Source organism: Ambystoma mexicanum, chromosome 6p (assembly GCF_040938575.1).
Source record: "Ambystoma mexicanum isolate Mex_15411 chromosome 6p, UKY_AmexF1_1, whole genome shotgun sequence".
NCBI classification, from domain to species: domain Eukaryota; kingdom Metazoa; phylum Chordata; class Amphibia; order Caudata; family Ambystomatidae; genus Ambystoma; species Ambystoma mexicanum.
The window spans coordinates 1,170,074,079-1,170,087,718 of NC_090935.1; the positions used below are offsets into that span (position 1 = coordinate 1,170,074,079).

Consider the following 13,640-nt stretch of genomic DNA (forward strand, 5'->3'; position numbering starts at 1 on the left):
CTATTTTGGCTGGCAGAAGAAGCTTTCTTCCCCCCTCCTGATCAGTACTTTTTCCCAATCTCATGGGCCGGAAGGGGGTCTTCTTTTAGTTCAAGCCATTCCATCGATCACAGCACACGTGCATGGGCAGGCAATTCCATGTCTCCTGAGTCTGATTTGATAACCTCAGCACTGCCACCCTCCGCCACACAGTTACCACTGCACCTACACAAATAGGCCCCACATTACCTACTCTTGGTTTCTCCCCTACAACCTTTTCCTCGTTCTTCCTCTCAAGGGAGTCAATGTCCTGTATCAAACCTTGGATTTCAGAGATCAAGACAAACCTCATTACACGTTTGATGGTATCCTGCTGCTAATCCAGCAGGATACCACCAAACGGTAATACCATTACCGCTACTTGATCTGCCAGATTAACCAGCAGATTACAAGTGGTGGTAAGTGCTGGCCCCCATTTCATGGTGTCCCGTAGGACTCCATGGGGGGAATTCCTGGTAATACCAATGCCTTTAATATCAGCATTTTGTGGTGGTGGGGTGCCGGAATTACCTCCAGCTTGGAGCTGCAGGTAAATCTGGCCACCCCACCACCAAACTTGTAGTATGTGGAAATGTGCCAGTAAACGTTATTATTGGCATGTTATTTCCACACCAGCTTATGTTATGAGGCCCATTTACCTCCCTGATGGGTTCAAACATCTTATACAACTGTGTCTGCCGGTCCTTGGGTGATATAGAAGTAATGGCCTTGCGTTTAGACATGTTAGGTTACGGAGTAATAATATATATATAGACAACAGAGCTATTCTGTAGGCCCAAATAACAAACAAACAACGCTAATAATTATATTAAAAGTACGAAAATGTAATCAGTCAATCATTATGGATTCGACCAATTTAAAAGTACAGGTGTAGGTATTAGTCAAGTAGCAGCAAGCATTGAACATTGATATTGCATAGGTATTTCCAGCCCTCATGGGAAGCTCCAACCCATACATCAGAGGGTTCAAGAGAGTTTAAGTCAATAACTAATGTCCATGAGATCACTTCCAGCCCAGATTCACCTTGACAAAGTCTGTAAGGGCCCCCTGTTTCCCAGTTACCAGAGACAGCAGTAAGCCTTGTTCACAAGTGCTTGCTCCTGTAGCGCCGTTCTTCATTTCTCACCCTACGGGTTAGTTGGTGTGTGTGGCGAAGCACCTGGCAAGCATCTGGCGCTAGGGGGCCCTTAGTCATTGTCACAGCACCCCACCCCAACGACAATGTGGGTGCTCTTGGGCACAGCTACTGGGCAGATTGTAAGCAGTTCCCCAGTTACAATTTAAAAGATCACTTGCCTTGTGTTGGGAAGGAGATGAACCTATCGCACCCCCCTAGGCACTTTAGAGTAAGGCAAATCCAATAAATACCCGTGTGATGTGCCAGGGGTTAGGGGGTCTATTCAGGGACCAAGCATGAACACAATACTATGTGAAATGTAGATGCTTAGATGTAGTGCGCACATATAAACACCCGCCATTTTGTAGATATGGTAGAAACATTCGGGGCTGCACGATATAGACCATGAACCTAACGAAGAAACCTGAACAGGCCCAAGCGCTGATGGTTGAGAGACCCACACTGTTAGATCCCACAGAAACTCTCCTTTGTTCCACAACTGTTGCTAATACGTGTTATGCCGAGAAGGAATGCGCCCTGCAAGGCCGCGAGACAGTACCAGGTGCCTCACAGTGCACGTTCATCACAACCAGCCCAAAGCAGATCTCGGACCCTCACCCAGCCAACCATGAGTTATGGCATCAACAACTGTCCCAGTCCCGAGACCCCTAAATTCCACGATGTAGGTGACACCAGACCACTAACCCTAAACCCTTTGGCCATAAAAGATCTAAAAGAACCCAACCATTCAGCCTTATTTCATAATGGCAAGATTTCTAGTTCGAGGTACAGGGTGGAATACTTTGGGTGCGGATAGTGGGATACAGAATGAGTGAAGAATGTGTGGGTCTGCATGATCTCAAGCCTCCCCTGTGCCAGTCCCCAAGCCTCCAGGTGCACGCCATAATGATAGAGTAGCATTGTCTTACATAGTATCTAATTGAAAACTTGACCTTGGTTACCTGGCGATGATGAGCGCAGCAGACCCCACGTGATGGAAGACCGGTGGATGGGGCTGCGGCTAATGACCTGGTACCGCCTATAGGGCAGGCTGACCATGTGTAAGGTCTCACCAACCAGCCACGCAGGTTTTTACTGTACATGTCTACGTCACTGATGACTATTTGCTTCCTTATAATATTGTGCTTGTACCACCTTTTCGGCAGAACATTCTTGGGCCGCAGAGTTCTTTGCTGGCATACCTTTTTTTTGTGTGATTAAAACTTGTTATCCTTGCAAGAATCTCTTAGCCTTTTTCCCTAGCGGGTTGTATTTTTTAGGCATGAGCATGTGTGCGCGTACCTTCACTTGCCTGCATCTTCTCACACACTAGCAGGTTTTGAAAACTACCAGGAGCACTTCCAAAGTCCCTGTGTCGTGGGAAGAAACCGCCTCAGAAATGTGCCTCACCAAACAGCTGCTGCTCCCTACTGCTAAAAGCCCTTCTGCTAATCAGGGCCTTCCAATTTGCCACCGCCAACTTGCTCTAACAGCCCCCGGCTTCAAACAGCCTTCTCCACTGGGTTTTGCTGTTTCAGGCCACTCCACCAGCTTTTATAGTTGTGGGCGTGGTTTCCCTATAGCCCACTTTTGCAGGCCTCACAGGAGGGATGCTGCAACAGCCTGCAGCTTCAAACAGGTTTCTCCACCAACTTTCGCCTCTTCTCCAGCTTTTACAGTTGTGGGCATGGTTTCCCTCTAACCCACGTTTGCAGGGCTCATGGGAGGGACGCTGCAACAGCTGTGTGTTCAAACAGCCTTCTCCACCAGGCTTTGCTTCTCCAGGCTGCTCCTTCAGCTTATATAGTTGTTGGAATGGTTTCCCTCCAGCCCATGTTTGCATGGCTCATGGGAGGGATGCCACTACAGCCCATGCATTCAAACTACCTTTTCCACCAATCTGTCAATCCTTTCCGTGTCCGGGCCTGGTGAGGTCTGACGTGCTGAGCAAATTAAGCCGCAGGCTCCACACCTGGGGGTACCTTTCCATCAATTCCTTTAAGTTTCAGCTTTGCAACCATACTCCTCATAATACCAAAGTCTTTAGTTTTTCTCTGAAGCAGCTCGGTGGGTCATGTGATTAACCCTGCCAAATTGCTAGTCAGCATTGTTTATGGTCGGAACTACGGCGGTATCTGATTGTCCAGACTGGTACCCTGCCGTGGCGCCCCGGGTCAGCCACTGGGCAGACAGATGGTCTACCCACATGCGATGTAGGTGCCCAAGGGAGGGGCAGCAACCCCCGGCCATCCTTGAGCTCTGGCAGGGGAGCGATAGAGCTTTCCCTCCAGGGAGGGACTAGTATCCAACCAGGGTGCCCCTAGTCCGCTGCTGGGCAGGCTGACGTTCCACCCACGTGCAAGGCAAGTGCCCAAGGGAGGGAGCAACACTCACAGCCATTCTGGAGCTCTGGCCTGGTTTGCTAGAGCTTTTCCCTCCAGGGATGGACGGGGGTCCGACCGTGGCACCCTGAGACCACCACTGATGTGAGGCAGGTGCCCAAGGGAGGGGTAGGGGGAGGTGGTCGATCCTCATTCAAAGTAGGAGCCAGGGAGGGGGAGCCCCCAGCCCATAGCTGCCATCCACTGATACACATCTTACAATAGACACATATTCCAGACAGGTCAGACCCAATGCCTGTTCTAAATGCAGACTGTAAAACTACTTAGTGCTGGAATAGCCTTGTTCCCTTATAAATTAACTGTAATATCATTCCTGTTCACTGCCATTAGACGTCAACTCATTTCTCCTTGTTTCTAAGTCCTAGTGTTATCTATTGCATGCATCCACGTGACTGCTCCCCAATTATGTGGATTTTAGGAATCTAACAGCCATGATCTTTTGTAGATGTTGCAGGTGGTTATTCAGCTTCCATCCTAGATGCCTTCAGGAGAGCGATGGACACCTCCAAGATGCTCTTCATACAAGATCCGACGGTCGAAGTTCTCACCTACCAGGAAGTCTTCAGACTAGCAACACTTGGGGGCAGCCAAGGTACAAGAAATATCTGTACATCTCTGAATGCAAATAAATGTTTGTGTGTCATTTTTTCAGATAAATGTTGCAGTAAGGCAGACATTTACAAAGCTCCCAATCTGTCTTTAATGAATTAAGTGCCTGTTACATTCGCTACTGCAATTTCCCTAGAGCCAAGAACTGAGAGTCTGTTTTATTTCAAGAAAGTTAGCACTGTCATTTAAAAGTGGGTATTTATAAAATTGTTCAACTAAATTAATAATATAACAGTCTTTCATTGCATATTTCATCAAAGGAATTCAGGCAACATACTGATTGATGACATTTGACTAACAAAGCCTTGAATTGAAAAAATATCAACATAGAAAATGGTCCTCATTCCAAAAAAGTGGCATTCACAGAATAACCACCATGTTTACCACTCTGCCATATCAGGAGTTCAAAGGTGGACAGGGGGAAATAGCTCCAGCACATTGCTGTATGTATATCCTGTAGAATAATGAAGCTTTATCGACAGTGGAATGCTCGACTGTAGATTTATCCCCAACGGTAATTCTTCCAATCTCTAATGGAGTCCAATCGGCCACCGTAATAGGGAATAACCGCAATTCGGAATTTGGGAAATTTACCTTCACTTCCAACAGTTGTAACAGTATTTAAGTTCAGTGGAATTAGCCCACCTGATTCCTCTTAAGACGTCATAAGAGCCATTAGCACCCGGGACGGGGAGGAGCAGCCAATCAGATTCCATGAAACGCGGGCTGAAACTTCTAATCTCAGCACGCATTCCATGGAACCCACAGGCCGTCTCACCCGCTGCAGGCCGCCATCTTCCCCCCAAAGTTTTTTTTTGTTTTACTTTTCCCAACCTCACTCCCCAGTCCCACTTACTGATTGTTGCGGCAGCAGCTTCCCTCCTCATATTTCCCCCGCCTTGGGGCTCTGTATGGAGTCCCGCCTTCTACAACCACGACAGCCATTTTGAATAAGTATTTTCATTCATTGAACCTGACGCGCAGGGCATCCCGTAACATTTTAGTATCTGTCTGCCAAATGCCTATTCAAAAATCAAAACTGTTGTCTTTGGCAATTCTTATTTTTAACAGGAATTCAGTTCAAGAATCAATTGCTAGAGCACATACTGGTTACAAATCAAGTAGCTGAAGGCACACTTGGTTTAGACCTTTTATTACAACAGGAGTAGTTTCATCAGTGTTTTTTTTAGTTTTTTTTACTTCCAGTTGTGTTTTTACAGTGTTTTCAAAAATTGTATTTATCTGTGTGTTCCCATTTGCCCCTTCCAATAATTAGAGATAACTGTTTCCAGTGTAAAACTCACACATATTATTTTATTGTTTCATTGCGTGCATAAGTAGGGTATCTCTCAGAGTCAAAATTATTGTAGTAAATCATGCAATACTTTTTCAGTGACGCTTTGCCCATCCACGTCCTTTCTTTTCTTACCATGAAGACTTTGATTTGTGAAAACAAGCTTTCAACATTGTCACTGGACATGGGCAAGTCCAAAATATGCAACACACAAATAGATGAATCTGGTCACTGCTGGCGCTTTCCCACCCAATACTCATATACCTGGAGATGATGATTCACAGGATCTGCCAAATAGGCATTGAACTGGGTGCACATAGTCTCAGAGACATTAAAATGGTGAAAATAAATGCATAATACATTTTCTTTTTTTGCAGAAGGGATCAAGTACTTGTACAGCATACCACAAAGAGGCTTCCCCCAATTCGGATCCCGCCGCCAGTGCCAACCTGGTCCGGTGTGGCATGCCCTTCTGCTGTTTCAGAACGCGTGCTCCCCCATCCTCCTCGCTCTTATCATTCCTCATTTTCTCCTGGTTATAAACAGCGCACACAGGGGGGGACGCTGTGGCCCATGATGCTGAGAGAGCAGTGATGTTGCTGGGAAGCGACCAAAAGGGCCCCCTCCCTCGGCACAACTACCAAATTCTTGGCATGGTCTGAACTTACCTTGAAAAGCGTGCTGGTCTGAGTGGGCTGGGCACAAGCAACAGTGATACCATCCAGGAGGTGTCGGAACCACAAATATTTCCAACAAAGTAGAGCTGCTTATATGCAGACAAGATTTTGTGGCACTGGTTTAGTATAATTATTTATTCAGGGTTTACAGTTCCTGATTGTAGGGAGATACATCAGCCCCTGTCCCTCCCCAGAGACACACACACAATCATTTGTAGCATGCACCCTGCAGGACTTCTAATGCTTCCCTCTCCCAGGAACAATGAAATTGCTGAACCGAAAATTGAATTTTCTGGATTCCCCCAATGAGAACGAAAACAATCTTGGGGGACTTTTGCCAAGCTTTTTCGGAATTTACAGAAAGTCGGAAAGCCGATTTATAGCTTCCATCTAGCCACTACACCTTTATGGAACAGCTCAGAAAAGCGCAAATCTAGTTCAACGAGATTCCAAAGGGATGGGCTTAGGGTGAGGAGGAGCAGGTAGTGAGTGGGAATGGACATAGAGGATAGCATGGCTATGGGTGGATAAAAATCAAACAACTCCCATTGGCTGTTTGTCCCACCTTACATCCTATCTCTCTCCTATCTTCGCTTCCAGGGTAAATGGGCTTGGCTCATTGGCAGTGCTTACAGCACCACCAACTAGCCAAGACCAATGAGGACACTGGAGTGGAGCGTAAACTCCTTTGCAGAAAGGGGCAAGGCTGGAGGGCACAAATGGCCTTTGATAGGCCTTGCACCACAGCTGACAGCAGCTGTCTCCTTGTCAGTATGATCACCTTGCCCCCTCTAGAAAAAACACAGGCTTATTCTTATAAAGACAACTGTGCTCTAGCACCTTGAAGTGTCTTTTGTGCTAGATGGAATTACAAATATTGATCTCAGACCAAATAATCTGACAGACTCAAGGAATATGGCCAAGTACTACTTTATTCTTCTTTAAAAAAGCAGGGAGGACTCACAGACATCAGACTGATACAAGAACATTCACATAGTAGCTTAATTACATGGAGGTCTTTACCCCAATATGTGTCATCTATGGCGTCATTCTATGTGGCAACATCCAAAACATATCGAAGGAAAGGTTTGGTTAAGGGAACATATCTGCTTATAGAACATATAAGGATGAGTGCACCATTGGCTACCACTTACCTGTAGGGCACGCGTTGAACTACCTCTAAATACATACAGTACTGATTATAGCGCACAAAACAGCAGTGAATTGGTCCATGCAACATTGTATGTTAGGTTGTCCCCCAACCCCACTGTTTGGTTGGCATACTATTCCAACCTTGGTCTTTTGGCTTTTTAGCAGCACGTATGTGAAACGAGACTTAGGTGTTTGAATCCTGTCAGACTACTCCCTGTTTTCATAATTAGATTATCATCTTTCATCAACGGGCTTTAAGCCAAAGTCTTTCATTTGTTGACTGCTCACTGTCCTGGAACATTCAAGAGAGTGTGAGCACAACACTATCTTAAGTGTGAGGCTCTAATGAATAGCCCTTGTTTTCGACTTCTGAGTCACGTGTGAAGAGACCATGAATGTGTCCACTTCAGCCTTCTATTTACTGCTATTTGATTTAATTATGCACAGTGCTTTTGCTCCTATTGACCTCTAGAGACTTGCTCACTCTTTCTCATATGAACTTTCTACACTTTTAATTGACCAACAGTTTGGCTCTTACAGGTGTTTTCTTCTTATTCAATCTATGAAGAATGTGCCACATTCAGAGCTTCTCCACGTAACTCCCTTTGTGCTCTGTGCTTATCCCTCGGAATAGCATCCTTATTTCTGAGCCAACCTTGACTCATCGTCGGCTCTGCACACTGAGCTGTTCTCCCATGTCTCCTTATTCTGAAGTAGCTTGGTTGAATTCGACACGAGCCAGTGTCCATTTTCCTATTATGGCCATCCTTGCCATTTTATATATTCCTCTATAGCAAGCCTCTATGGGCCTCATTACACGGTAGGCGGTGGACCAAGGTGCTATTAGCACCTTGGTCCATGCCGGTAAAATACCGGCACCGCCTTGGAGGAAAGGGGAATTACCGCCCTATTCCAAGGTTGGCGGGCCAGTAATTCCCCCATTGCCCTTCCCCATTCCCATTTTTGCCCCATAGGGCATAATGGGAATGGGGAAGGTGCTAATTACGGTACCGCAAATTGCGGTACCGTAATTAGCACCCTGGTCCCTTTGCGGGTTGGTTTTTAATGCCTGCTAAAAAGCAGGTGTTAAAGTACCAACCTGCAAAGGGACCTCGTAGTAAGGCGGTAAGGGTTAACGGTCACCGGTACCATTACCGGTGACCTTTAACCCTTACCGCCTTCCGTGTAATGAGGCCCTATATGTTTCCTTTCTACCTTGTGTTGCTGCATATTTACATTTATTAGTCAGTAAATTACTTCATCTTCTTTGTTTCCATGATTCCTTTTGCTTTAGGTACATGCTTCGCTTGGTGCTTCAGTTACATCGTTACTCTTAAGTATTTTCGTATTGTTTCAGCATAGGTTCATATATCTTCTTTATGACATCACCCTGCCCTCATCAGATTTCACTTAACGCACGTCCCTGACGTCCACAGGTGCGTGCTGACATCCTTCCATGTAACATCCTTCCCCGCTTTCAGTGCGAGGGTACATTCGATATGGCTGTCGGAGGGCATAATGTCTCTAATACACTCGATGTGGTGTGAGAACGATACAGGAGGGTCCCATTTACTGCTCTTCTCCTGCTGTTCCAGTATGATGGTGGTCAGGGGGTGAGAAAAGCGTGTACCTGCTCCTCTACACAACCCCTGAGCTGCACCCTAAGTGCTGCCCCCTAGGGGTGACAGACCAATTTTACCTGTAGTAAGGCAAGGCGTCCCCCTGCTGGAACACACGAAGGTAAGTTAGGTGATATTTAAGCACAGCAAGGCCACCAATAGTGTCAGACAGGCGCTATACAAGACCAGTTACATTCAATTACATATTTACAAAAGGGTGTCTGTTTACATGTGTTTTTTCCCCCAAGAACAGCAGTTCTTAATACCACATGTACAGTTTAATAGTGAACAATGAAATCGGGTAATGTATTACAGTTAGAAGCAGAGAATTGCCAGGGAACACTTTACACTGTATAAATATCCCAAAAAGCTTATCTGCATACGAAATTGCATGCAATTACCTTTCTAAAGTTTTTAATGCAATTGTGGGGCTGGTTCATGAAATGTGTGCGCCGAAAAACAAGGATTTGTGCGCATAATGGCGCACAAATCCCCATTTTTCGGCGCACCAATTCCTTGAATCAGCCCCTAAGTGTTTTCATGCTTAATAACCTGTATCAGTTATTTTTTTTCATGTCAGTGAAATGAACAGTAAAAAAAGACATCAAAGGCAACAATATGGTACATTTCCTCCAATTTATTGACCCCTGATTTCATAAGGGATTAAATATAGACATGTGAGCTGCCAAAGCATACTCTGGCCTTGCCGTTGACCTTAACTCTAATGGTTAGTTACACTTGAATGCTTTGACCTAGAGACTTAAGGCCCAATTCTCATGATGGCGCAGTGAGCGTGTTAATTAGCACGTCTCACTGTGCAATATCTTGACGTCCAGGCACCATGACTATTCTGAAGTGGGCCTGGGCGTCATCGTAAAGCACGACAGTGCTTTCGCTGTAATCTGCCTGTTTCTAGTGGAAACAGGCGGATTGCAGAATCTCTGCAGCACTTTTGTTAAATAATGAGGGAATCATTATTTAACGGAAATGCTGCTGAGATCAAAACAAAACACACATGCTGACTGCACGCCAGCAAGTGGGAATGAAAGTAGTTGCAGCCTTGGTTTTTGGGCAATTTTAAAAAGCTTTTTGTGCATAATTTGGGCTGAAATTGGATATTGGGAAAACTACCTGTCACAATATCCAATATCACAATATCCAATTGCAGGACCCACCTGTCACCATGCTTCTTGTGGCACTCCTCCTGTACGAGATCAGTTTGGTACCATACTTCAGCGCCAATTTCAGTCAGTTTCAAAATTAGAGGAGTGCTACAAGAATACCTATGCAAAGTGACAGATAACGAAAGTGCCGGTTGCTAGGTCGCTTTTCAGCTCTTCCTAGGAACCGGCACCCATATTCCAAAAGTGGCGCATTCAGGGCCCGATTCTTAACTTGGTGCAGTGTACGTGCTAAAGTGCATGATTCATTGTGCCAAATCAGGACGCCCAGGCTCCACCGCTTTTCTCAAGTGGGCCTGGGCGTCCCCGTAGTGCACGACAGTGCACCTTCAGCACTGAGCCTGTTTTTGGCTTAACATGTGCAATCCTGAAATCTCTGCAGCATTTTTTGTAAAATAACAACATATTCGTTATTTTAGAAAATTGCTGCCGAGAACACGGGTGCATATGAACACTTACATACACACCAAAATAAGCAGCATCAACGTTGAAGCTGCTTACTTCGCTGTATATGAAAGTGTTCACATACACCCTGCACTGCAACAAGGCTTCTTGTGGCACTCCTCCACAATACCGGCACCAAAATGGTACCGTATATATGCGCCAATCTAGCGCACATTTAAAAGTGGAGGAGTGCCACAAGAATACCTGTCTTAAGTGGCAGGTTACGAATGTGGCGGTTGCAAGGTTGGTTTTCCCACCCATCCTAGCAACCGCCACAATATTCAGAAAGTGGCGCATTCTTTCCAACTTCGGAAGAATGCGCCACCTTCAGAATAGGTGTTAATTACCGAAAATGTTGTTGCCACTTTTTTTTTTTTAGATTTTCAGTAGTTAACACCCACTTAAGAATCGAGCCATCAGGGCCTGATTTACAAATACATTTTTCAATGGTAAACCCCCATTAAAACGCGTTGTAAATCAGGCCCCTGGTAGAGCTTTAACGAAAGAATATTAACTTTTTCTGTCCATAACTATCCAATGTGAATAATAAAGATAGAGCATATTTAAACCATACCTCTGCCTAGAGAATCATTTTACCCCTTGCGCTACTTTCAGAAATGCTCAGGTCACCTTATTCTCATTTCAGGAGGGGCTGGACAGTGGCGCAAAGATGCTCTGTGCAGGCCCCTTGCATACATCAGTGTCTGAAGCTAATGTATGACAGCCGTGATTGCTGGGGGCGCATTTCACTGAGAATCCCGCCTCATTGTAATACTTGAAAAAACAAAAAGCATTTCCATTCTTGTTTGGGCAATGAAACTGCAACCGCGGCTGTCACACTTAAAATCACGACATGGACAAAAAGGACCGTGTCATAATTGCGCCTGCTCCAAGAGGCTTAGGGGGATGACCCCAATTTCTATGCATTTAAAAGCACACCCCTTTTTTCGAATTCAGGATGCAGGGTGAAAAAGGGAATCTGAGAGAGCACATCTTTCAGAGGCCCTTTGAGGATGGGCCTGATCCTTTTTTGGCACACTTCCGCCGAAAAAGGTTTTTAGAATCTGGCCCGTAGCCTTCATCTTGAATTACTCCACCCCTCGAGAGATAGGCCTAGATTCTGCAGCCAGGAATTCCGATAGGTGAGCAAAGGACTGCTTGCGCAGCCCAGCCTGCAGGAATAGTAATCAGCCTCTACCTTATAAGAGTTTAGAGAAAATAAATCCTGCCACAAAGACAGCTAAGGAATTGTTCTTGTTTGCCACCTTCACTGTAACCTTTACAGCCAAAGATTCAACTCCCTGCACGCCCCTAAATACATTCCCTCAAGAGGACGTGTTGAACACCCCCATCTGATGACTTTTGTGTGTTGTTGAAATTTTAGATCTCCACTCATTTGTTGTATTGATTGTATCTACATGGGGCTTGAACCATCTTGTATTCTATTCCATATGTTATACTGACATGTTTAGTCCATCAGGATATAGCTGTGATTTATAATACATATAGTTGCAAAATTGAAACATAGCGACTGCTTTTTTTCAGCGCTTGCCCTTGATGATGTGATTGGAAATTTTGAAGTTGGAAAAGAGTTTGATGCATTACTAATCAACCCTGGAGCAGAAGGCAGTCCCTTCGAAATATTTGCGAACTGCACAGAGGTACGGATTTTGACAGCGTGTGTTTTTGAAATGGTCTTATTGATCTTAAGATTTTAATGCATCTTGATGATTTATCCTTGTTTCACACACATAGATTTCCACGTGCAAGATCACAGGCGGGGGGGGGGGGCTGGTGAGAGTATGGCCAGGTCCACCCCCCACCCACACAAGCACTAATCTCTCTCTCTCTCTCTCCCTCCCTCTCTCCACCTCTCTCTTTCTCCCTCTCTGTCTCTCAATCATACACACACACAAACTCGCATGAAAACTAAAATCTTTCAAGCTCTCTGTCACACACAAACTAAATCTCTCACACACGCAACGCGCACACACACAGAGGCACACCAACATGAAAACTCATTCAATCTCTCACACACACACTCAATCTCTCTCACATGCACAACGGACACACACGCACACTAGTTCTCATGAAAACTCATTCAAGATGTCTCTCTCATACACACAAAAAACATACACATTTTTTTTTAAGAAACCTACCTCTTTCGCGGTTCCTCTTGGCAGTCAAGCGGTGGCAGCAGCACCAAGCTCGCCCTGGGTCAGCCTAGGGTGGCAGTCAGCATTCGGACTCCACTTCCGGCTGAAACAAGCTGGCAGAGTGAGGGGGGTGAGACCTTCCTTGTTGCCTATGGGTCCAATTTTCACCGCACTTCGGACACAATGGCGGCTGTGGCATCACAGGCATGGTCTTCAGATTATCTTGCTGTCCTGCACAGTGCAGTACATGCATTAGGATCGGTGCTGTTTTGCAGCACGCATGCCTTGGCCTATGCCTGCCACTTTTCAGAGTAACTAGAACGCCAGTCTCTTCTTTTGGAAAGAATCTAAATATGAGTAGATTCTCTGCACTTATATGCAAACAATATTTGCATTATGGAGTGAGTGTAAAACGCTCAATCCGTAGTGCAAATGAGTGAAGAATTTTGCAACACCCAAAGGCTCCCGAAAAAAAGGCAAGGGGCCGCCACCCCAACAGACAAGCTGCCGCTGTGATGTAAACATGAGATGTTTTGTGACCTTTATGCATTATACATCAACAAGTAATATGAACTAGTGTGGTCTGCTTTACTCAGTGGGCGGTCTCAGGGCTTGTATGTCTTTACAGCGACCCCAACATACCTTTTTAAATTAATACCACCGACAAAACATTGCTCCTAAAATAAACGATTGCACTTTTTGGCGCTTTTTTCATCAACCCTAAATGTCGCCCTTCAGGGAGCCTGAGGCTCTATAAAAAGGGATTAGGGTGACTGCTTTAACAGAAAATATAAGCAGTTAACAGAAAATATTAGCGGGTGTAGCTTATGAGGGGGCCTAAACAGGTTTTTTTACTCAAGTGAAAGGCTCAGTATAGAAACGTTTGAGTACTTGACTTGTCCGTTACATATTGTAACTTGTTAGTCATATACTGCCATCTGAAGAGTTTT

General features: G+C 45.3%; 1 protein-coding gene across 3 annotated transcripts in view; it reads left to right on the top strand.

Annotated features, from left to right (window-relative positions):
- Nucleotides 1-13,640, top strand: part of LOC138510275 (guanine deaminase-like) — a 509,865-nt gene that overhangs the window by 466,360 nt on the left and 29,865 nt on the right. For all 3 annotated transcript variants that reach the window (XM_069625809.1, XM_069625808.1, XM_069625810.1), the window contains 2 exons: nt 4,004-4,150; nt 12,080-12,195. In XM_069625809.1, coding sequence (XP_069481910.1) covers nt 4,004-4,150; nt 12,080-12,195 — 263 coding nt within the window. The remainder of the gene's footprint in view (nt 1-4,003; nt 4,151-12,079; nt 12,196-13,640) is intronic.